This window comes from Phycodurus eques, chromosome 13 (genome assembly GCF_024500275.1).
Source record: "Phycodurus eques isolate BA_2022a chromosome 13, UOR_Pequ_1.1, whole genome shotgun sequence".
NCBI classification, from domain to species: domain Eukaryota; kingdom Metazoa; phylum Chordata; class Actinopteri; order Syngnathiformes; family Syngnathidae; genus Phycodurus; species Phycodurus eques.
Window position 1 is genome coordinate 14,005,946 of NC_084537.1, and position 25,557 is coordinate 14,031,502.

General features: G+C 40.2%; 1 protein-coding gene across 2 annotated transcripts in view; it reads right to left on the reverse strand.

Moving 5' to 3' along the window:
• Positions 1 to 823: 823 nt before the first annotated feature.
• LOC133411223 (leucine-rich repeat and immunoglobulin-like domain-containing nogo receptor-interacting protein 3) overlaps positions 824 to 25,557 on the reverse strand; it is a 57,374-nt gene continuing 32,640 nt past the window's right edge. For both annotated transcript variants that reach the window (XM_061693285.1, XM_061693286.1), the window contains 3 exons: positions 13,048 to 13,651; positions 10,472 to 11,215; positions 824 to 9,932 (listed from right to left, as the gene is read on the reverse strand). In XM_061693285.1, coding sequence (XP_061549269.1) covers positions 9,363 to 9,932; positions 10,472 to 11,215; positions 13,048 to 13,602 — 1,869 coding nt within the window. In that variant the 5' untranslated portion in view covers positions 13,603 to 13,651 and the 3' untranslated portion in view covers positions 824 to 9,362. The remainder of the gene's footprint in view (positions 9,933 to 10,471; positions 11,216 to 13,047; positions 13,652 to 25,557) is intronic.

Here is a 25,557-nt window from a genome sequence, read left to right on the forward strand (position 1 = left end):
TAAACATGAATAAAAACAGAATACAATGATTCACAAATCATATTCAACCAGTACTTAATTGAATACACTACAAAGAAAAGATATTTAATGTTAGCCATAAAAGTCTAAGTTAATGATTATTTTCTAAAAACAATCAAGTTTATCAGTTTGAAGATGAAATATCTTGTCTTTGTAGTGTATTCAAGTAAATATAGGTTGAACATGATTTGAAAATCATTGTATTCTGTTTTTATTTATGTTTAAAACAATGTTCCAACTTCATTGGAATTGGGGTTGTACAACATATTAATAAATTATAAATATGTTAAAATAGGGAGTTACTTTTCAATCACCCTATAGAAGGGCCTAAATTGTGCACATTTTCCTGAATCTCTCATTGTGTGGCAGTCAGTGGGACAGTAGTGTGGTAGCTGCAGGGTGTTTTTGTAATATAGCATCACACTATGAGAAATGATAGTTTTTGGAGGAAAATTCATCCAATAATATAAATTTATTATTTATTTGGATTTAAACTAGATCCAAATGTGCTCAAATGGATTGAAATCCAGTAACATGAGATGAAAACTTGTGATGACATATTTGTCAGTTAATAACGATAAAAAATTATCGTGCCCTCAATCACATGTTTGAAATACTTGTACATTTTGTATTTCCCTGGTTTAAAACAAATCTGTCTAAATAGGATACATGAAGTGAAGATTTCATGAGAATTCCTTTTGTAATTGATGATATTTTGCTCTGTGTTCTCGATACATATCTACGAGGTGATGAGAAGAGTCAAAGACACACTTTTGACAATGTCACATCATGCCTTTATGACAAAAATAACATACCTGTACTTTACAAGACAGACAGTATATAAAACATGATGCAATTTAAAAAAAAGTATTCTTATTTCTGTTGGCAAGTATACATTATTGTGTTTTCCTTCCCAATGAGACCGACCAGGCATGGGACTAAGCAAAACATGCGTGATCCCAGGAGAAAAGAAGCACTAATTACAGTAAGTTCTATAATACTACAGTATACCCTATTTCACTATACCTACACTATTTACAGTCAAGTCATTTTCCTGTCAGACATGGCAACAAAGTCTACAGATTTGATGACACCATTATGGCTAACAAATCTACTCTGTACAATCTTCACACCCAAGGATTTACATAGGTCATCAAAATCATACAAAGATTTTTTTTTTATTATACAGCTGGCTGCTCAGAGAATCCACATATATGGTTAATAACAGTCTCCTTTGTATGCTTTAATAATTTGCCATTTTGAGCCAGCATGTTTGTCTTTACATCAGATCTGCATGAAGGTATTTCCGGGAAGTAAGAACCGTATGAAAGAGGTGCAAAGGTGAGTTATCTGCCAAAAAAAAAAAAAAAAAAAAAAAGGAGAGACCATTCTGCAGAATTAAATGACATGAGGAGAACCCGGACAAAATGTGATATAACTGTAATTTAATTTTTTTAAAATTTTAGCATTCCAACAAATGCAGAATGCCATCAGTATATAATGTCCTTCAACAGGGAATACTAAGAAACTCCAGCTTGTGATTAATTCATTTTCATAGGTAATGTCTGAACCTACGAATGAGTGTCAGGTCTCTTTACAACTCCCACTCCTTCAGAGAAATTGTTCCAGTGACAAGGTTCAAGTTAAATCAATGAAAGTATACCATTGATAATCTGGTCTTCACACAGCATTGATCAGTCCCACCATCCTGCTTGGAATACCAATTACTTATCTACAGTTGTACACCTCTGAGAACATTGTTAAGATAGTAAGCCTACTGCCATCCCACGCAAATAGTAATATTTGAATAGTCTGACCTCAGTGCATATAAAAAGTCTACACACCCATGTTCAAATGACAGGTTTTAGTGATATAAAAAAAAAATGAGACCAAGATAAATAATTTCTGATTTTTTTCCCACCATGTGACCTATAACCAGTAAAACTTTTATCTACCTACCTATATATATATATATATATATATATATATATATATATATATATATATATAATTTTTTTTTAACCTGTCCTGATCAGCTGCATGATCATTCAGAATGGTGGATTTGTATGCCTTTTATGCTGGAACAGTTTGGCTGTGTAACAGGGGAGTTTGAAATATGTCCTATGTATTTGTGTGTGTGTGTTTTTCATATTGCGATGTATATTGAAAATGCAGTCGGACAGAAAAGGGTTTGACGGGACAGACAAAAGGACAGAACAGACAAGGGGTATAGGGAAACAAACCACAACTGAACAATCTAGATACATGACTACAAGTAACGTTACAAAGGAGTCATGTGCGTATTTGTGAACAGAGGGGACACCCTGTGAGGAAGGGATGCAACTACTTACCAATAAGACAGGACGAGAGAGGACAGAAAAGGACAGGGTAGGACACTGTGGGGGGAAATCAGCATGGCAGTGCTACTGATGTTGTACTTATATAGTGTCGTAATACATGTAAGAACCGAGGAATTGATATCTTAATACAAGCGGTGTCATCATTAGTGGTCCAAGTACAAGCAATTCAATCCTATAGCGTATCTTTGAAAATTAAATAGTGAAGAAACAAATCTCATGCATGTTAGTCAACTGGTGTCTGGAGTTGCTGTGCCTGCACACTAAAGAAGGGTGGGCTTGGTCCCCTCCACCCACAATCAGAAAACAAAAAAAGACTTCTTAAAAAACTTATTTCCCCTTTTGAAAATACATTTTTTAATTGAGTCGCACAGTTTATTGGTCACAAATAGTGGAAAGAGTTTTGAAATTATTCATCCTAGTCTAATTTTTTTATATCACAGAAACCTAGCATTTGAACAGTGCTGTGTAGACGTTTTATATCCACTGTGCATAGTCAGTCCTATGGCCAGCAACATTGACACCCATGGGTCCCCACCAGATGCAGATAACTGTTTGGCAAGAGACTGATGACTATAGAAAAAAACAATGCATAGATTTGAAAACAAGTTGTTTTTCTCTTCACAGCTGTTAGAAATTGTATTGTAGGAAGTGAGGACTATGGGGAAAAAGAACAGTTGATTTTGAGTTGGCGGAGGCTTATATGAAAAACATTTGCGGGATGACAGGATGATGATTACAACAATACATTTTTGTCTCCTTATAATTATTTGTTACCTAGAAACCAAAAGCTGTTATCTCCCAGTACCGTAGCAGCATCCCATACTCTTGCTGTTACTCTCAATGACCACTTGGGGTTAGCACAGTACTGTACTGCCACAGTAGAATGGGAATTGGAAATGGTGTGGACAAGGTTCAGTCATCAGAGCTTAGCCTCACAAATTTGAATATCTGTTAACAATTACATTCATTTGCATCAGCTGTCTATTTACACTATGGGTCGTATTTCTGTGTACATAATGTCCACCACTATTTCTCCAGCACCCAGCTCTGAGAGGTCTGTTTTGGAAATGTGACTAATAGGTTAAGTAATCACCAAATCAGCCAAACTGGCTTCCCCGTCATCCTATTAATGCTCCCTTCAGCCATGGTAATGCAACTCAAGTCTAATCCAATCAAAATAGCAGCTGTGGGAGCTGGAGTGGGAAATGCATTCATTTAGAGGCGGTAGAAGTTGGAACGACAGAAGGCCGAGGCCTTAAAGTCACAGTCTCAAAGGTGGTGGTAATCTCTTATATGCAGCACCAGAGTATTTTAAATGCAGATTATTGTAATTGATATGAATTGAGTGTTAAAAGCAGGATAACCAACATAATTCAGGTTTAACAGATACAAGTGCCAAGTTTTCGTGTGTACGTGTGTGTCTGGTCTGCATTTTTTTTGGTCTTATTCTGGTCTGCATTTTTGAAGCGTTCCCTATTGGCACATATCCTAACAGTGAGACTGCTGCTGCTGTAAATGGAGCGTCTCGACAACGATAAACTAACCTCAGGCAAGGGCAAGCAGGAGGAGGGAAATGGGGGTGGGGGTATTGCTCAGCCTACTTTCTGGAAAATCACAACAAAGGAGATGAATCGAGCGATAGACTGAGGTGATGACTTTGTCTTGAAAGCTACTCGATAGTTACGGAGGGAATGCTTGGAAAGTGCCGATTAAAAGGCTTTGCAAGCAGGTGCAGCCAAATGAAGCTGAAGAGTGGGTACAAGTGCTTTGCAACCTTGACTAAAATGTCAATGTCCAATGAAACATATACATACGCTGTGGGTTTCACAGCCAGAGAAATATCTCAGTGCAGAGCAGGAAACCCCAAGTGATATTTTTGTAGGAGAGGGCAGGAATTATTTGTTGTTGTTTTTGTGTGTGTTTTGTTTTAGGGAACCTGGGTCACCCCTTCCATTTCAAAAAAATAAAAACTTCACCCATCTAACAACACCTTTGATGGCATCCCAAAGAGCCACCGTTCCTAACACGACGACACTTGACTCAACAACCACACAGAACACGTGTCTACTACCACACAACCACATTCCATCTTAATACTGTGAACTGGAGAAGAAGGGTGCCAACAAGGAGGGTGCCAAAATGTCCAGAGGGAGGAGGATGGCAAAGAGGAGAGGACAGAGCAGGAAGATAACAATAAAATGCACCCTTAACTACTGTAACTATTGTGTGCACACAATAACACCATCGCAGATCACTACGGACATTCCTGATGTCTTCTAAACCTAATTTCCACTGGGGAATACAGATGAATGGAAACACAAGTGGCTTCACTGAGGGAGAGGAAACAACCATGATGGGGGAGTTCTGTTCTTAACATCGTGGGATGGAAAATGGTTCCAAAAAGTTAATCTTTTCTCATTCATTGGTGTTATTCTCAGGACTTTGTTATTAATTTGAGCATAATAATTTTGAGCATAATTGACAGTGTATGACAACTTGTAAATAGCCAAGAGATAGATATGTTTATATTATTGTGTATTGTGGAGAACAGAAAGTGCAATAAAATGAAATAAATTTCTTTGCTAAAGCTAAAGTGTCTAACTATGATTTGCAATATCTATTTTCAGTCCAGGTAAGTGTTGAATAATAACTAGATTAAAGAATCAAATTATGCACTTGGAGGAGGGCATAAGTTATAAAGAGAACACTTGGGTGAAAGCCACAAATTCGAGGGGTGCATTTGTAATTGATTTAATCCCATGTTAAAAGGGGAGTTTGCAATCATAATAATAATTATGAAAAAAAACTTTTGATCATATTAATTAAAAGTGTCAGTATGACCTAACAGTAGTACACGAGTAAAATGAGGTGTGAAAAGAACCCTGCCAATTCTGGCCCCATTTTGTGCCTCAAATTTGATTTGCAAGAAACCACTGTGCCTGAGGAAAAACAGCCAATCAGAGACAGAAGGTGTGACTGACGAGGTGTCAATCAAATGTTGTGCACTCACGCTGACTTGTTACCTCGTGCTTCAGGAGCTCGCTGAAACCATGGCAGAACATATCCACCTCCGGAAAACAGAAACATGTCAATTGCCCGTTTGCTTATAACTGGGCATACAAGCAGCAAACAGAAGCAGAGGGAAGGGAACTCAGGCAGCTCAGAGTATTCAGAAGCGACGCAACATTTCTGCTCGACAGATAAGGTGATTATCTCTGTTAGATTTTTTAATTGATTGTACATTCCCCCCCAAAAAGCCTCCAAGCAACATTTAGTGTTCTACTAAGACTGCATTACAAAAAAGTCATGCTACCAACGTAGCAGCCAACGTGGGCTTGTTAACAGTGCTGATGCTAGCCAAGTATTGCAACCGCTGCTATTTTGTTGATGCTGGATATGCGTTGTCTGCGACTAGTTACAGACCCTTTCCAAAAAATTTGAATATCATGGAAAATATTATTTATTTCCATAATTCCATTCAAAAAGTTAAACTTTCATATATTATGAACCGTTTCGAAAGTGCCATATTAAGTTAAACGTGCCATAAAAGTTAAACTTTCATATATTATGAAACGTTTCGAAAGTGCCATATTTTGATTGATTTAATGTGACCCTAATTTCTTTCTTTTTTTTCTACAAAAACTGAGAAGTAAATGGTGATTTATTTTCCGTAAATGTTTTGAATTCCTGATTTTGTGGGTTTTATGAGCTTGAAGACCAAATGATGTAAAAATGAACAAATAAATACTTGAAATTGTTTAAATTGCGTGCCCTGAATCTATAATCAATGAAAGTTGATTTTTTAAAATGGAATTATGGAAATAAATAAACTTTTTTTTTTTTGAAAGAGTTTGTATTACAACTATGCAGTTTCATAATCGCCTGCCATTATGAATGGCCATGTTTGAGAGTCGCGCTCGTGCACATTAGTGTCGTGCGAGGCTTTGGTCAGAGACTCGAGGGGGTGAGTGATTAGTGAAGTGAGGGCAGTGTACATTTAAATCTTGCTAGCAGTTTTAACACTGCAAACTTCGCCTTTAAAGTAGAATTACGAAACTCAAAAGCTTACTGGAGGAGTCATTTACAGTTTTATAATGTAACATCTCTTCCACAATATTCAATAATCAGAAATACTTTAGTATTGTCTAATATGGCTTAATTAGGCCTGTGATTGACTGGCAAACAGTCAAGGGCATAGTCTTCCTTTTACCCGAAGTTAGCTGTGAGAGGCTCCTGCCCCCTGCCATCCTCAACAGGATAAGCAGTATATATAAAAAAAATGGATTTTAAAATTGTTCAGGCCAATTTCATAGAATATTCACACTGAAGTGTGCACACTCTTTTTAAGGGATCTTGCATACGTGTTGAGAACAGAACAGGCCCACATGGAGCAGCGGGAGATTTAAAAGGGTTCACAGCGAGTGTCACAGATGACGAGAGACGAGGAAATAAAAAACTGGAGGACGAACAACAGAAAGAAACAACAGGGCAGCTCCGAGAAAAGCTGCTTGCAAAACCACAGTACGACTCTCCATTGCACAATGCAGATGTTGTGGGTAGGGTTACTCTACTTCATTTACATTTGTATCCGCAGTCTCCAGCCAGGGACCCCTCCCGAAGGAGGACCCAGTGGGGGTGTTTGGGGGAGGTGGGGCGAGTAGGGGGGATGCACTGGGCTAGGGGAGGCAGAGACATTTACACATGGGCCATCACAGAGACAGACAAAGAGCAGTCAGAGTTTTGTGGTGTAGTTGTGTACCTCTTACAGTGGATATAAAAAGTCTTCACACCTCTTTTCAAATTTCAGGTTTTAGAAAACATTCCAAAACCTTTCCCACCTTGTATGTGACCTACAATCTGTACAACTAAAAAAAGTGAAATCTTTTAGAAAGGCGAACAAAAAATAAACAACTGAGATACTGTGGTTGCACACACCTTCTGACAACCGGACATGTGGCTGTGTTCAGAATTAACCTATCACATTCATGTTGAGTGGGTGTTGAGCAGTGTCAAAAATATCTTCTGGAATTATGGTATAAAGGTTTCACCTTGGTTTCATTGGAGAATAACACATTTCCCTCCATGTGTTTGGGAGATTTCAAGTGTTTTTTTTCTTTTCTTTGTAAGATATGGCCAAAGATCTTGCCACGCCTAGCCCGTAGCCTAGACAAGTGAAAAAAGACAGGAGATACTTGTCACGTGTAATAAACAGCAATTACTCGTTAGAAATCCCTGCAGCACCTACAATACTGCTGTTCGCCACGTGGCAGTCTCCCTGACCATTTTTGTTCTTACTTGCCCTTTCTAATTTTTTTCAATTGAGTTGTAACGGTTATAGGTCACATTAATGGCAGAAAAAAGTTTTTAAATGATTTATCTTGGCCTCATTTTTCAAATCACAATTTTTGTGGGTTAGTTTCGGCTTTCCCCCAGGGATACTCTGGTAATGTTTTTTTCCTGAGAGAACATCTACTGTCCATGTGCTGAAAGGTGCACTCATGACTTGTGTGAGGATGAGTCTGCATGTGTCAGTGTGTTAGACTGCTTCGTGTCCTCTGTCTGCCTCTGAGTATAGGTGCCAACCATCCAGGCTGCTCCCCCCGGGCAGCGCTTGGAAGGTCAGATGTCCACCAAGGCAGCAGAGAGCTGGGACAAAAGGTCACCGCTTTCCTGTCGATTGCAGGTCACGGGTTTGGCTTTTAATGCTGCGGAGAGGAGGAAGATGACCTCGTCCATCCTTTCTACTTGACTCAGAAACTCTCTCGCGGCAAACAACCCAGTCCCAGTGTTCTCTCTTGCATTGGTTGTGTTGGTTGCCATTGTGTTCTGTGTTCAGCAGGCTTGACTTTAAGCCAAACTACATGGACACGGGACACCATGGCAACTCTGGGCCAGTGTGCTCGTCCCAAACTCACACAGCTAATGTCGCACAATATCCCAATAAAGACCAAATCCTAATTTTTTTCTTCATCCAAAGCGTCTTCAATCAGTTGTTTATATCGCTTTATAGTCTATATACATCAATCTTAGATTATTTTGTACAATAAATAAGTAGTAACATGAAAGAGGATTTAACCCCTGTGGAAGTCAGGGTAGACAACATACAGTATGCCTCAATCTGCAGTGCATGCTTCTTACTAAGGCACACTTTACTTAAGGGGGAAAAATTATCTATAAATGTAAGTCTTTTTTAAATTACCCAACTACAAAAGAGCAGTAATGGGAAATTTAAATTAACATAGAAGTCGTTCCTTTTTATTCCCCCATTAATGAAACCAGAAAAAAGACTACTATTCTTCCATAGCTCAGCCAATTTTACGACTTCTGTAATTGAGATAAAGCGTGAAAGATGTACAGCTCTTCCATTTCTGTCAGTTTAGTATCTTCTTACTGCATGCTTTTAAACATCCATCCATCCATTTTCTGAGCCAATTACCCTAAAAAGGGTCGCAGGTGTGCTGGAGCCTATCCCAGCTATCATTGGGCAGGAGGCGGGGTGCACCCTGAACTGGTTGCCAGCCAATCGCAGGACACAAACAAACAAACAACCATTTGCACTCACATTCACACCTACGGGTAATTTAGAGTTTTCAATTAACCTACCATGCATGTTTTTGGGATGTGGGAAGAAACCGTAGAGCCCGGAGAAAACCCACGCAGGCACGGGGAGAACATGCAAACTCCACACAGACGGGGCCGGGGATTGAACCCCAGTCCTCAGAACTGTGAGGCTGACGCTCTAACCAGTCGTCCACCGTGCCGCCTGCTTTTAAACAGAATATTTTTTTTTTTACATATTAATTCCAATTACGTCATGGCTCCTGTTTTAATGTAGTTATTCAGTGTTGAAAGAAGCCACTGACAGTAGCCTAATGGTTATTCTAACATTTTTGTGCGACTCAATAGCTGTGTGTGTTTGCGTGTGTCAAACACGTTTTTGAGACGTGCTCATGCCTCCCCCGAGGGACCCCTGGCTGCGTTGTTTCATATCATTTTCATGTTAAACTTCCTGGTCCCTCCTGAAGAGCTACCGGTGGCGGGTTCAGATTTGCGGAAAGAGTACTCCACTGTGAAGTTGTTCTTACGTTGGCCGCGTCCCCGACTCCACACGAACAACAGCAAGAAACAGAAGAGCACCACCCCCAGGAAGGTGATGCAACCCATTGCTGTGGAGACCAGGATGGTTGTCAGGTCGAAGGTAAATTTGAGGAACACCCGAGTGCTGTTCAGGTTTGTGTCATTGAAGAAATCGCCACTGTACAGTGAGCGATTGAAGAAAAAGGCTGAGGCAGCATCTTGTGGCTGGCTGCGTACTGTGAGTGTAGCAAAGTAGGTGTCATTACCCCCAGCATTACTGGCGATGCAGATATACGTTCCGCTGTCAGTAAGCTGGGCGTAGCGGATCTCCAAGGTGCCACTTGGGAGAACAATGATGCGGCCCGAGCTCTTAGTCGTGATCCGTCGACGCTGAGGGGAAATCCAGATGATAGCGGGTGCTGGTTCTCCTTCGGCACGGCAGAGGAAATTCACGGGTTGGCCCTCACGAGCAGTCACCTGGAGTAAGATGCGGGAAAGCAGCATATTGACTAGTAAATGCTGGTCATTTAAGAAAGCAATATGCATCAACGTTTCAGATAAAAACCAGATTTGTTTTTTTGTCAGTTAAACCTTGTTTTTTTTCAACTACAGTGTTACACCGCATATTCGCGATTCACTACTCGCAGATTATTTTTGTGGGAACCTTGCTACTTGTTATTCGCTGAAAAACTAAAATATTTCGCCAAAGCCCTGTCTAATATAAAAGTATTGCTTTGGCGCCATCTTGTGGTATCTTAATGCCAAGGAACTATGTTGACATGAGGGGAGGAGCTTGCAAACTCCACACAGGAAGGACGGAGCCAGGATTGGAGCCCCCATCCTCAGAACTGTGAGGAAGACGTGCTCAACACTAGTCCACCAATATAAATTTGTGGCCTGGATTTAGCAGCATGTAACAGGTGCTTGACTACACTATGACTGTAAATGTGCAGTGCGGGCACCAATTCAATCAAACTAGTGAACACAAACACTAGTGTATTATAATACTTGGTTACCTGCTGAAGCTTGCGGTTGCGAATTTTAGGTTTCTGGCACGTAAAATGATCAAAGAGTGCAGAATCAGTGAAGCTACTCAGGCTGACGCCTTGCACCTCCACAGGCCCTGCACAAACCGGCACTCTGCCGTCAAAGTTGAGGGTCTTGCGCCTTTGCAGGATCCACAACAGACGGCAGTCACACATGAGAGGGTTCCCATCCACTCTGAGTGTCTCCAGACTGTTAACAGAGTGGAAGGAACCCTCCTCCAAAGTCTGCAGGTCATTTGATGAGAAGTTGAGGACCCGAAGCTGACGGAGTCCTCCAAGGGCGTGGGGCTCCACTGCCATCAACCCTGTGCTGACCATGATGAGTTCCTTCAACCTCAGCAAGTCTTTGAATGCCCAAGGCTCCAGTGCTGTAATGGGGTTGTAGGAAAGGTTTAGGTGGGTTAGATGTACCATGTTTTTGAAAGAACCAGAGGGGACAGAGGTGATGTTGGTATTTGTAATGGAGAGCCAGTGGAGATCAAGACCCTGGAAACTAAGAGGTGAAATGTACTCCAGGTATGGCCAGTGATTGATGTCAAGACCTCTCAAGTTTGAGAGCTTTCTGAAATTCTGGTCCTCAAGAGCCGTGATGCTGAGGTGATAGAGGCGGAGGGTGACCAGGCTGCGCAGGTAGGACAGGGTCTGGCCTGAGATGGATGTCAGGTTGCAGCGAGCTATGGTGAGATCCTCCAGTCCCAGCAACCCTGAGAATGCCTGTGAATTTGGTGAACAGAAGATTGAATTGTCACTGTAACCGTCACTTAAAGCCATCTTGCAACTACCATTCTTATAAATTTATGGTTTTGAATAATTGGGAACATCATTAAATTTGGCACACAACAGTTTTTTAAATGTGAGAGACCACACGACAAAATAAATCGTGTGTGTTATTGCTCTTAGAGCAGGGGTGTCCAAACTTTTTCCTCCGAAGGCCGCATAAAGAAAATTCAAAACATGCAAGGGCCACTTTGACATTCTTTTTATTTATTAAACACACGAAGAGCAATCCATCAAGCAATTATATATTGTTTATATTACAGTCATTTTGGAAAAATTGCTGTTTCACAGCTTTGAAGTTCTTTGAATTTCATAAGGCAAATAGTTTAGGATTTCAGGGTCCCACAAATGACTTCCGGGCCGTAGTTTGGACACCCCTGTCTTAGTATTTGTTGTAATTTTACCAAACACAGCACACCACATACTTAACGATTTCGCCACAGACCGATCAAGAGTCTCGCAGCAAACCAGAAGTGTGATGTAGTACCTGGATTGACCTGTGATTGGCAGCACGGTGCCATGAGGCATCAAGACTGACGGAAAATACTAAAAAGAAGTATTTTCTTTTGTGGTGAATGACTTGGACTTGGGCACATTATAAGATGTGTGTCAGAAATGTTCCAGGACCCATGTCACAAAAGATATACTGCATTTCACACCAAAACTACGTACATAAGACGAGTTTTCCCTTGCGACGTTTGTTTCGTACAGTGCATCAAAGGAGGCGAGAGTTGTGGCAGGACAAGTTGTGGTTGCTTCACCATGACAACCTGCCTGCTCCCGGCTGAGAAGGGGACCGAATTTGAATATATGGACAACATCAAGATGGCCGTGACGACAGATCTCCGGAAAATCCTAGAGGCAACCTTCCAGGAGGAGGAGTTTTGTGACACCAGTCTCTGAACCTTTCTGACACACCCCATATAAACACAAAACCTGATAAGTTGATCGTCCATCTGTGAAGTCTGCCAACAGCAATGGGTGGCAACAACGGGAAAAGGAAAAGCCAGTATTTTAAGGGGAATAGCCTGTCAACATCATATTGAGAAAAAACAAAAAGGAACTATGAACTAGAGTATTTTTGGAATGGTGAACTTAGTTCAAAATGTTTAATTATGAACTATGAACTTAACTAGTTCATTTGTGGAACCGTGAAAAGAACTTTGAACTAGTTTGCGTAGAAAATGATCTTTCCCAACACTGGTTGTAGTCCTCTATGGTAACTACATATACCAGGATTATACTGACTGGAAATATCACATGCGTTTAACATTTAAAATTGTAGGCACCAAACATTTTCTGAGCATAGTGAAGTAAAAAAAACAAAAACAACAACAAAAAAAACCCCACAAAAAAAATATCCCTCAAGATGCCTAACGCAGCGGCATAATTGGTCAGCATAATTTATGACACAGCTGATAAGGTATTTCCTTGAGTGTTCATCGGGCTCAAAATCAGCTCGATTATCTTTATGTGTGTACCAGGCTTTACCAGAAAATCACTACTGTAGCATGTAGCAATGTAACAATTATCTAGCCTCAAAGACTTCCTGTGCATCGATTTAGATTGGTCTGTCAATCGCTATGCTCAGGGTCATCTTTGTATGGTATTTGGGAACTGCGATGGTATGCTGCGATGTATTGTACGGGATTCATTCTTTCTTTGACATTTTGTATCTTCAACAACCTCTTATAGTGCTCACACAATGCTAATTGAGGGAACTGTCATTTGTTTCAAGCAATCATGCAAATCGCAATGCTGATGATTACCTTGTGGGAAATATAAACCAGATCATTGTCTCCCACTTCCAGGTGTTTTAGACTCTTAAGGTCCTGGAAGGTGTAGTCCAATAGAATCACAATCTTGTTCTCACTCAGGTCCAGGCTAGTCAGATTGCCAAGTTTGGCGAAGGCCCCCATGGGCACTAACTTCAGTTGGTTGCTTCTTAACTTCAGCACTTTAAGATTGGGCAGACTTGCGAAGGAATTGGGCTCTAACGTGGCGATGAGGTTTTCACTGAGGTCCACTTCCTCCAGCCGGGGGTACGGTGCCAGATCACCGGCTTGCACCCATCGCAGTCGGTTCCTGCTGAGATCCAGGAGTTGTGTCTCAGTGGGGATGCCTTCGGGGATGTTGGTGAGCCGCCGCCGCTGACACGACACCGACCTCAGCTGAGCCGAGCACTCGCAGCGTGGCGGACAGGCCTGGCTACTTCCTGGCAGAGTCAAAGTTAAGACGGCAACCAGCGAAGCAGCCAGGACCGCCTGCCACATCTTCGGCCATGGCACTAAGGCACGCCCACCAGGGCCAGGTGAGCCAATCATGGCCCTGGTTCTGGGACTCCTCGCCTATTGCAGGCAGGGTCACTTGCACCTGTGAGAGAAACAGAGGGAAGATAGTAAGAGAGAGTAAAATATGTGAAGAGTGAGTAAAGATACTCTAGAGAGAGAGAGGGGTTGTGAAAAAAAAGATGATGCCTATCGCCTACTATCTTGAAGGCTCATAAAAATTACATCCAGTCTGCAGTAAATTACACATGCTTCCTGTGGTTTAAGTAATATTGTACCGAAAGCCGGGGAGATTTGCTGCATATCATGACACGGCTTTAAAATACTACTGACAAGCTCCCATCGGGTACGTGGATCCGTTTAAGATATTTAAGATAATTTGTCATTTCACTAATTCATCTGTGGTCTTTGATGGGGAACTGGGACACTGGGAGCCAATGCAAAAAGACTTCTTGCAGCCGCATAATTTATGCATGTAGGCATGCATCTCCTCCGCTCTCGTTGTTTCACTGAGACTCTCTGTTCCATTTTGACAAACACAATGAATTTATCATCACCATGCATAAACAAAGACAGAGAACTGCTGCTGTCACGATATGCCTCAAAGAAATGTGGTCTGTGTGAGCTGTGAGAAGTACTTTGAGTCACCGACTCAAGTCATATTAGGCTATTGGTCAGGTGTGTGATGAGGCATTTGTGCGTAGGATGAGGCCCTTTGCTGGCCACGGATTGGAAATCATTTTATTCCTCCCTGCGCAGATATGAGATGAATCACTTGTGTTTGAACATTCCTTTGGGCAACCTGTCATCCCTCCCACACACCCTTTTCTACATGGACACACTCACTGCTGGCCATTAGATCTTGAGAAACTCACTGTCTCTCCACTTTGGAAAATTGCTAGAGGAAACCCCAGAATTTTAAATTCTTAAAGTTTACTCTTACTTAGTGGGACATGGTATATACGATACAGTAATCAGCATAAATTTGGCCTACAGTATAGATTTGGACTCTTCCGAACAATCACAATAAAATTTGTTCTTGACATCATTGTATCTGCCTCTGTGTGAAAATTACTTCAAGCACAAATGACCACAGAGCTGGAAGCACTGCTTTTTAACCAGCTCCGATCTGGTTAAAATAAACGGTGCATCCACGTCAAACAGTCACGCATCCTCCGTGCTTTACTACAGAGGATATGCTAGGCGCTAAGCTAACCTGCTCTGAGTCTGCACCAGCAACAAGCTGCGGCTGGCTAGGTATCAGGCTAAACACTGGCCTTTCATGGAGAAGCAATGCTAACCGATAGTGTAGTGTACCAAAACACCACAAGGGATAAGTGCTTAAGGTGATGGTACAGTACAGTTTTAACAGAAGTCTGTCTGGAATTGTGTTACAGTGGAGAGTAATCAACTATGAACAACAAATTAGCATATAAATTATTGTCGAGAGCGAAAACAACACAACACCGTAAAGGGATACAATTTATACTGTGATTTGAATTTTAGGGCGTATTGCCCGACCCTACTATCACTGTCAGAAATCGGGGTCCAGTAGCTATGTCACTGAAGTTTCGATCTAGACCAATGGTGTCCAAAGTCTTTTTTTTAATATATATTTGTTTTAAATCAGCCCAGGTATATTCTAAAAATATAATTTAATACATTAAGCTTGTCTATCACTCGGCGGTGAAGGGTAGCAGACGTGGTGCCACTTGTGGGAAACTTAATATAACAAGCAAGTATGAGAATGTTGCAGACACGCTTGGAAAAAGAAAGTCACTGAAGTCCAGAGGAGGTGTGAGTGTTTACAATATAATGTTCGAAGACACTATGGGGTGGTGGGGGTGGGGGTAATCTAAGCCTGCTAGCTCACCTAATACAACAACTGCCAGTCAAGATACCTTATTGTCAGTGTGGCACAACCTTTCTCTGAGAGTCAAAGAGTGAGTTCATGAGAGTTTGCTTGAGTGTAAGTCTTAGGAACAATAAGCACAGGGAATTTAACAATATAAGCTTGAGCACAAGCACAGACGAACGGCTTAAGTCCAAAACCGTGTACTTTTTTACTCAATCACATCATGTGAGGACTGACAACACAGACACCATAGAGCTGTTTTTTTTTAGTACAACCCCAATTCCAATGAAGTTGGGACGTTGTGTTAAACATATATAAAAACAGAATACAATGATTTGCAAATCATGTTCGACCTATATTTAATTGAATACACCACAAAGACAAGATATGTAATGTTCAAACTGATAAACTTTATTGTTTTTAGCAAATAATCATTAACTTCGAATTTTATGGCTGCAACACGTTCCAAAACAGCTGGGACAGGGTCATGTTTACCACTTTGTTATATCACCTTTTCTTTTAACAAGATTCAATAAACATTTGGGAACTGAGAACACTAATTGTTGAAGCTTTGTAGGTGGAATTCTTTCCCATTCTTGCTTGATGTACAGCTTCAGCAAATCATTGTATTCTGTTTTTATTTATGTTTAACACAACATCCCAACTTCATTGGAATTGGGGTTGTATTAAAGTATGAAACCATGATGTACAAACTGTTTGATTATTTGCATTCTACATTGGAACCTCAATAAAATGGACACCGATATAACGGATATAAAATAAAACGGACTGCCAGGACTTAACAATGTGTCCAAAAATAGTTTCCATTTGTCACTTAACATGCTTTTGACAAAATATGTTAGTTCCAGAATTGGCCACTGGTTGTTTATGGACGCTGTAGCGCAATGCAGGCAAAGAATGGAACTGACATATTTAAGTCTTTGGAGTCTGGTACATTTTTTGGTACAGTAACAGTTTTTTTTTGTCATGCCGTTTGCCTTTGGCAACTGATTTGGAACTAGAAAGCACACTAATTCCTCGCGCCTCATGAGTGCGACTTGCCTATGATGAGTACTCTATGTCAACAATGTCACCTATGACCAAGCACACCGGTAAGTTTGGATAAAATGTGAAATTTTCAAACATTTTCAAGCTTTTTTTGTATTTATTTACAATAACTTGGTTATGTACTGTGCATTTTAGGCCAAGAAAAAAACAGACAAAACATTAATTTTGTACTGTACAGTAATATGGGTCCATATGGCCTAAAAAAAAGTGCTTCAATGTAACGGAAAATCGGCTTTATCGGATGACCTCCTGCCCCGATTAGTCTGTTCTATCGAGGTTCTACTGTAATGGCTATGACTGTATATTTTTTATAAAGTACAATACTGTAGAGTGATATATTTCTTTTTGTTGGTGATTTATACTGAAATGAATTAATGGCACTGCCATTCATTTCAATAGGGAAAGATGATTTGAGATACGAGTGTCGTCATGGTCACTAAACTCTACTGTATATGAATATAAAGGTGGCTCTAACGTATAAAATTTGAAGTTCATCCAAAATGTTTCGGAAAAATATCTGATTTCAAACAGCTAAACACGTGAGATGGCACCTATTCTCGTGACCACAAAGGGTATCAGTGATGGCAAAGAGGGGGAATATGTTTAACTATAGAACCAATCTATTCTATTTTATTTCCCCTGTATGACGCTGTCTGTACTGAATGCGCATGTAGTGTATGGCTTAGGTGACAAAAAGTGGATATCAATAATAAAGGAAGGGAACTCGCACCACACAAAGTATTGAGGGGGGTGATAGGTTAATGACTCACTGAGTCGCACATCTGCCACACGTCATCAAAGTTAATGAGGTTTCACTGTACAGCAGGTAACTAATTAATACATTACATAAAGGTAGAGAATATTATGAATGAATAAACACATAAAGCCAGCTGCCTTCAGCAAGCCATCCTTCTCCTCACTTCAGTGTTTATTTATTAATTTTTTTTTTAATTTGTTAAAAGAAAAGGTGATATAACTAAGTGGTAAACATGACCCTGTCCCAGCTGTTTTGGAACGTGTTGCAGCCATAAAATTCTAAGTTAATGATTCTTTGCTAAAAACAATCAAGTTTATCAGTTTGAACATTAAATATCTTGTCTTTGTGGTGTATTCAATTAAATATAGGTTGAACATGATTTGCAAATCATTGTATTCAGTTTTTATTTATGTTTAACACAACGTCCCAACTTCATTGGAATTGGGGTTGTAATAATTCTAAGGAAATTACAACTGTAAATAGCTAAAATTGCAAATTTTCATTCCATTTTCTGATTCATGAAACAATTCAAACTTATAAACGTCAAGTAAAAACATCTTCAGAGATACGGTTTGCTCTTATTTTGTTTCTCAATGTGGAGATAACCAAATCTATTCTAGAGAGATTCCGGGCCACTGGTACCACAAACTCATGAAAAATCCTAAACTATTGGTCTTGTTACCTATATCCTACAAAAAGCTGTAATGTAGTTATTTTTATTAAAATAAATGAATCTAAAAAAATATATATAGTGCGTCTTAAATGTATATAAACACATGGCATAAACATAAGATCAGCATCATGAAGGGCTTTAGTGCAGACTTTCAATTTCTCTCACCGTTTGCCATTTTGAAAAGGAACGAGGAATTTCAAACTGAATTTACCTTTCAAACTGAATTCACCTCAATTTTGTGCCAGCTCACTGGCCTTCACTGAAACGTGAGACATGAATCAAGCAAAATATTCAATCACTAAAACTACTTTTTTTCTGTTCAGGATCGCAAGTAAATAACTATTATTTGGCCTCACTGTACAAATACGTTTAGAGGGGAGTCTGTGTGTCTGTGGTTCACCCCGTCTAGAGTTTTCCCTATCTAATTTCAGCGACATAGGATACAGTTTCCATGTGCATGAATGGCCAATAAAACCCCAAAACATCTTGTTCTTGTGGACAATGCTTTAAAAAATGGAAACGAAATGCAAAGCTCTCACACTAGCAATGAATCCCACAGGTTTTGTACAAGCGTTAGGATGTAAATGTTCCTCAATTTGAGAAAGACTTGGGAAAGAAACCAAAACGCACATATCTTGAAGATTGGGCCCAAATCTGGCACAGTTTTCCATTTTTTGCTCAGAGACAAAACAACGGGCGGCTTTGCAGACTGCTGCACAAACTGACCCAGTTCCCAGCGACGACTCTGCCTTACGCTGTCAGGCAGCAACAACTCACCATGACCATAACGACACAACAGCAAACCTCTGCTTGTGCTTGGAACAGAGCCCGCTAGAGGAACACAGACAGCTCATAAACAAACACACTTTTCTGTGGTGATGTTCTGAATCCTAAATCGCACTCCACGATCTGCATCATTTCTTTGGCAGTGAAGTTATCATTTACACTGAAACCCCAACCTCATGCACCGTCAAAAGTGAAAGTGAATGTATGTTTCTCTACCGATGCTGCTACCAATAACAGTCGGTGTAGTCTACTTTGCTGTTACACAATTTGCCTGTATTCCCTAACATTTATTATTGTGTGTAGATGCCAAAAGGTGAGTGTAATAACTTTATACCATTTGTGTAACGTTCTATTGCACATATTTGTTGGCTAGTGGTATTTAGACTAGTATGCCAGCTAATACTATTAATGAGCTTCGTTTATAAAGGTGGTTGTTTGTGTTGAATAACACCGGGGAACATAATTTTTGTTGAGTTAGGTCTGACAGCTGTTTTTAACAAATTTTTGGGTGCCGAATCCAAAACTGATCTCAGTTTTTCGCTCTCACGTCAAGTTTTCGAACTATAGATACCCGTTTTCTGAACAAATCTGAAAAATACTGTACTTAACACTTGCTTGTTTTCTAAAACTTTTCAAATATTGACATACAATGAAATATGAACGAAACAGGCATGACTGCGATGTTTATTTAACACTATTATGTTTTACAAAGGGGCGGCACGGTGGCCGACTGGTTAGAGCGTCAGCCTCCCAGTTCTGAGGACCCGGGTTCAATCCTCGGTCCCGCCTGTGTGGATTTTGCATGTTCTCCCCGTGCCTGCGTGGGTTTTCTCCAGGCACTCCGGTTTCCTCCCACATCCCAAAAACATGCATTAATTGGAGACTCTAAATTGCCCGTAGGTGTGAATGTGAGTGTGAATGGTTGTTTGTTTGTATGTGCCCTGCGATTGGCTGGCAACCAGTTTAGGGTGTACCCCGCCTCCTGCCCGATGACAGCTGGGATAGGCTCCAGCACGCCCGCGACCCTAGTGAGGAGAAGCGGCTCAGAAAATGGATGGATGGATGTTTTACAAAGGATCTGGGACAAATCCTCTTAATTCCTACTATGCTAGCTTTCTGTTTGCAGATATTGATAGTAATGACCCATTGGGAGCTGCACACACCTCTCACCTCAAGTTGCCACGTAGCTGTAGATGAATCCAATCGTAATCAGCTGGCAAGTCTTACTACAGCTAATCAGTGGAATTTTGCTGATCTGGAAGGTAAACTGTGGAAAAAAAAACTGACTGGAATTTTGGAATCAGCATGCCAATTTTAGTTTTAATCAGCATAAAAATCTAACTCCTTTTTTTTTTTTTTTTTCAAAATTGTTCCCCAGTGTAATTTAACTCCTAAATACAGCTGTTTATGTAACATGAATGCATCATTGTGTACCTGCTAGATGAATGGCATTAGTGCTTTTTGATCCTCTCTGTTTAAGTGCTCTGCTGCCATCATGTGGCATCTACAAACAATTGCAACCATGTTTAAGGGAGGGGACATCAGTTCTTTGCGGATTTCAAGTGTTTATTAATCGGTTAAAGCTATACAAAAATGTTTTTTATGCGTTCTTTCTAATTGTATCTGCGCGATCGTTCACGATGTATTGTCTTTGCTTTTCTCCACTAAAAGGTTTATAGGTGTTTGTGTAAACAGTATAGGGTTCATTTGAGGTACACATGCCAGGCTTTAAAGCTATGCGATGGATGTCTCCAAACGCCCATGAGCATTATTCTACCGATAAGTGGCAGAGTCACAGCATGACTCGGTGAGCTGACATTGTTAAAGACAAGGTCCTTACTGCTCGACTCAAGGACAGACAGGGATCCTGAACACACACACGTGCACACATTTTGTCACGCACACTGACCCAGAGAAGTGCACTCATCATCCAGTGAACAAAAGAACAAGTACACACTTTTCCTTCACTCTGAATAGAGATTCAGATTCATAACAAGATCTTAACCACGGTTGACTTTACCTGTCTATTTACATCTTTATTATGTCAAGTTTTCAGATATCATTTGTTAGAAAAATAAATATTCAAGTTTAAGTACAGTAACTAAGTATTTGTACGTCTTTATTTCCCACCACTGCAGACTGTTAAATAATCGGCTAGATGTCAGTGCATTAGAATAGGCAAATCCCAGAAAGTAAATGAGGCAGACTAAGGTGCAGACCCACTATCAAGGGAGCACAAAATGAGGAATAATGGGAATAAAATGAAATAAATTATACCCAGCGCATTAACAGATTTCGGATGACAGTATTTTTGTTCAAACATAAATCAGGGTGTGCAGAGGGAAAAAAAATTATGGCATCAGCCAGAATAGTTATTCAAAATGCTGCTGGGGAATATATAAAACTGCTGTCTGCCTAGTGTATATTGAGTGTGTGTGTGTGTGTGTTTGTGTGTGTGTGCGTGTGTGTGTGTGTGTGTGTGTGTGTGTGTGTGTTTGTGTGCATCTGTGTGAGCAGAAATAGGTCATCCATGTTCACTGGTAGGCTTTATATTTGGCCAGCACAGCAATCCACAGAGATCGTCTACTTTAGCTTTTTCTGTCCCCCTCACACAAACACATTTGAAGTTATACCTGAGATCCTTCACATCTTATACATCCTTTTTGAAGCTGGCACACTTGGTTGTTGGTAAACCCCAATTCCAATGAAGTTGGGATGTTGTGTAAACCATAAATAAGGACAGAATACAATGATTTGCAAATCATTTTCAACCTCTATTCAATTGAATACACAAAAAAGACAAGATAATGTTCAAACTGATAAACTTTTTTTTTTCCCCAGATATTCACTCATTTTTAATTTGATGCCTGCAAAACGTTAAAAAAAAGCTGGGACTGGGGCATGGGGCATGTTTACCACTGTGTTACATCACCTTTCTTTTTCACAACACTCAATAAGCGTTTCTGAACTGAGGATACCAATTTGTAGGTGGAATTCTTTCTTATTCTGGCTTGATGTACAACATCAGTTGCTCAACAGTCTGGGGTCTCCGTTGTCATATTTTGCGCTTCACAATACACCACACATTTTCAACTGGAGATACAGTAGGTCTGGACAGCTGGCAGGCCAGTCTGGTACTCGGATTCCTTTACTAAGAAGCTACGCTGTTGTAACACATGCAGAATATTGTTTGGTATTGTCTTGCTGAAATAAGTCCCTGAAAAACACGCTGCTTGGATGGTAGCATATGTTGCTCCAAGAAATGTATGCAACTTTCAGCATTAATCGTGCCGTCATAGATGTGTAAGTTACGCATGCCACGGGCACGTACACACCCTCATTCCATCACAGATGCTGGCTCTTGAACCTTGCGGTGGTAAAAATCCAGATAGTCCTTTTCCTCTTTGGCTCGGAGGACACGACGTCCATGATTTCCCAAAACAATTTGAAATGTGGACTCGTCAGACCAGAGCACACTTTTCCACTTTGCGTCAGTCCATCTCAGATGAGCTCGGGCCCAGAGAAGCCGTTTCTGGGTGTTGTTAATATATAGCTTTCATTTTGCATGGTAGAGTTTTACGGACGAACTGTGTTAACTAACAAGGGTTTTCTGACGTGTTCCTAAGCCCACGTGGCAATATCCTTTACACAGTGATGTCAGTTTTAATGCAGTGCAGCTTTAAGGATCAAAGGTCAGAGGTATTCAATGTTGGTTTTCAGCCTTCCACCTTACGTGCAGAGATTTCTCCAGATTCTGTGACTCTTTTGATGACATTATGGACCGTAGATGATGAAATCCCGAAATTCCTTACAATTGTACATTGAGAAATGTTGTTCTTAAACTGCTGGACTATTTGCTTACGCAGTTATTCACAAAGTGGTGAACCTCGCCGTATCCTGGCTTGTGAACAACTGAACCTTTCGGGGAGGCTCCTTTTATACCCAATCATGACCTTCCGCTGTTTCCAAGTAACCTGTTCACCTGTGGAATGTTCAGCTGTTTTTTAAGCATTCCTCAACTTTCTCAGTCTTTTGTTGCTCTTGTCCCATCTTTTTTGGAACTTTGCAGGCATCAAATTAAAAATTAGAGAATATTTGAAAAACAAACAAACAAACAAACAAAAAAAACGTTCAACAGTTTGAACATTGAATAGCTTGTCTTTGTCACGTATTCAACTGAGTATAGGTTGGTTTTGCATATAGGATTTGCAAATGATAGTATTCTGTTTTGTTTACGTTTTTACACAATGTCCCAGAGTGGCACAGTGGGTGACTGGTTAGAGCAGTCACCCACCTGCCTCACAGTTCTGAGGACCAGGGTTCAAATCTTGGCCCCGCCTGTGTGGAGTTTGCATGTTCTCCCCGTGCCTGTGTGGGTTTTCTTCGGGCACTCCGGTTTCCTCCCACATCCCAAAAACATGTATGGTAGGTTAATTGAAGACTCTAAATTTCCCGTAGGTATAAATCTGTGTGCGAATGGTTGTTTGTTTATGTGTGCACTGCGACTGGCTGGCAACCAGTTCAGGGTGTACCCCGCCTCCTGCCTGAAGATAGCTGGGATAGGCTCCAGCGCTCCTGCGACCTTTGTGAGGATAAGCGCCTCAGAAAATGGGTGGATGGATGGATGGACAATGTCCCAGATTCATTGGAATTGGCTTTTTACGTTACATTATTCATGTGATGTAAGGTGTAATGGGCTCCAATATTAGGTCTCATCATCCATGACCATGCTTGTAACTCAAAACACTTGTATCTACTGTAAAGCATCTTTCCCCATTAAAATTAATGTAAATGCCATTAATTTGTTCCAGCCTCTCCCTAAAGATTTTTTTAAAAACTTTTTTGTAATGTTTTTAATAGTAAAAATAGCACTCTTTAATAATGCACTTTATAAAAACATACAGCAATGACAATTAAATAGAATGTGAAGAATTAAGCAGTTTTTGACACATTTTTTGCTTCAGTTAAATGGACATTGTGCTGCTCCTTCTGGTGTGCATGCCTTGGCCATCTGGGGGCAGTATAGTAGAAACATACTGATAATGGGGACGGTTAACTGCTTCTCAGAGAGCTGTAGTAATATTAGTCGTTCTTTGCAAATGATAAAGAACATATGCCTGTGAGTACTGTTACTACACTGTTTGTGTTCATATATCCTTTGTTTAAAGGGTTATAAAACTGTCATTGTGATGCTATTCTTAAGCCCATATATGGCATTTTGCATTGTTTGTCAGTATTTAGCTAAATGGACTTTACTAAGCTTCTTTTTGAAGAATTGTTCACTATCTGCCAAACTGCAGTTTGTTGTGAAATTAGTTGAGTTTGCTGCCACCAAACAGCGCTTGTATTTGGGCTCGCAAGTCAAGGAAAAATAATCGGCTGAATTAAAAAAAAAAAAAAGTCAGGATGCCACTGTTGGTGGTTCCACTGTATTGTATTGTGCTATTGTGAGATGTCCACAACATACATTGTGGCTGTTTGTAGTTTGCGACAAGGTACGATGCCCAAATCTTTTCATTCCATGCAACGCTGTTGCTGTGGTGACATGCTGTTCGCTGTGCTGTTCGCCAAGAAACCAACGCAAATATAAATAAAAAAAGTGTGGTGCGCATTGCTATTCAGTGGATCTGCAATGTGCCAGTACCCTAACGTGCCAGTACCCCCCAATGTGCCATTACCCAAAGGTGGCCCTTAATAGCTGCTTGCAGCTCTGGTTTTATTTGGCATGCTTGTAGTCCGACTGAAAGAATTTTGATGTCATATAAAGTTATTATGTATTTGTCCATTTAGAGTCGCAAATCAAAGATTCAAATTGGCAAACAACATAAAAGATTATTTATTATAAGGTGCCATATGGGCCAAAAATAATATTTACCTCTCATACTCCCCGAAAAAACTCTCGCTCACCCCCAAAAACTCTCAGTCAACATAAAACCTCTCACATATACCACAAAACCCTCACTCATACCAATAAACCTCTTACACTTCTCACAAAAACGTCTCACTCCTTAGTAAAAAACCTCTCAACCAAATCAAAAATCCTCCCACACAAAAAACTCACTCTTAAAAAAAAACTCCCGCTCATATGTAAACCTTATTTATTTTTAATTGTTATCTCTCTAACAAAATGCTTTCTGCAAATGTATCAGCACGTTAAGCTTTCAATTAACCTTTTGGGAAGATACAGTATGTTGCCATTGTGTGAATTCTGATGCTTATCTTTGTACAACTGGTGAAAAAACATATTTGTGCAACCATCCACTTTACGATCAAAATGGTAAAGATTTTACCATCAAGCCTCAGCTTCAGCGCATGGTGTCGCATCGGCAAACGGCAGTCATGCATGGCAGTAGTCTCTCATAACATCTTTTTACGGCCAATGAGGCTGTTGAAGTTCCCCACCAGTAAGACAATCAATAAAAAGTGCTACCTGAAGTTATAGAGCCCACATGTGGCTATTTTGTAACAACAACAGCTGCGAGTTAGAACAGGGCGTCATGAATACAAATGCAACAAAAATACACTTTGGGCCCAGAAGTATTTGGGCAATGACAGAGCTTTAGGATTTTATGTTTATATGCCACCACAAAGGATTTAAAATAAAACTGCCAAGATGGGATTGAAGTGTCGTTTTCCTGCTTTAAGAGCCTCATAAAAATATGGCATTTACTGTGCCATTGAGCAATTAAGTCATTGCATAAAATGGCTTCAATTTCAAAATTGGAAATGCCAAGCTTTGGTAAATCTCAAATTAAGTCTATACTTGAATCATGTTGATTGATAATTTTTTTCAAATCCATCCATCCAAGACAATCATAAAAACTCTTCTCACAGTTGCAATACTTTACCTTT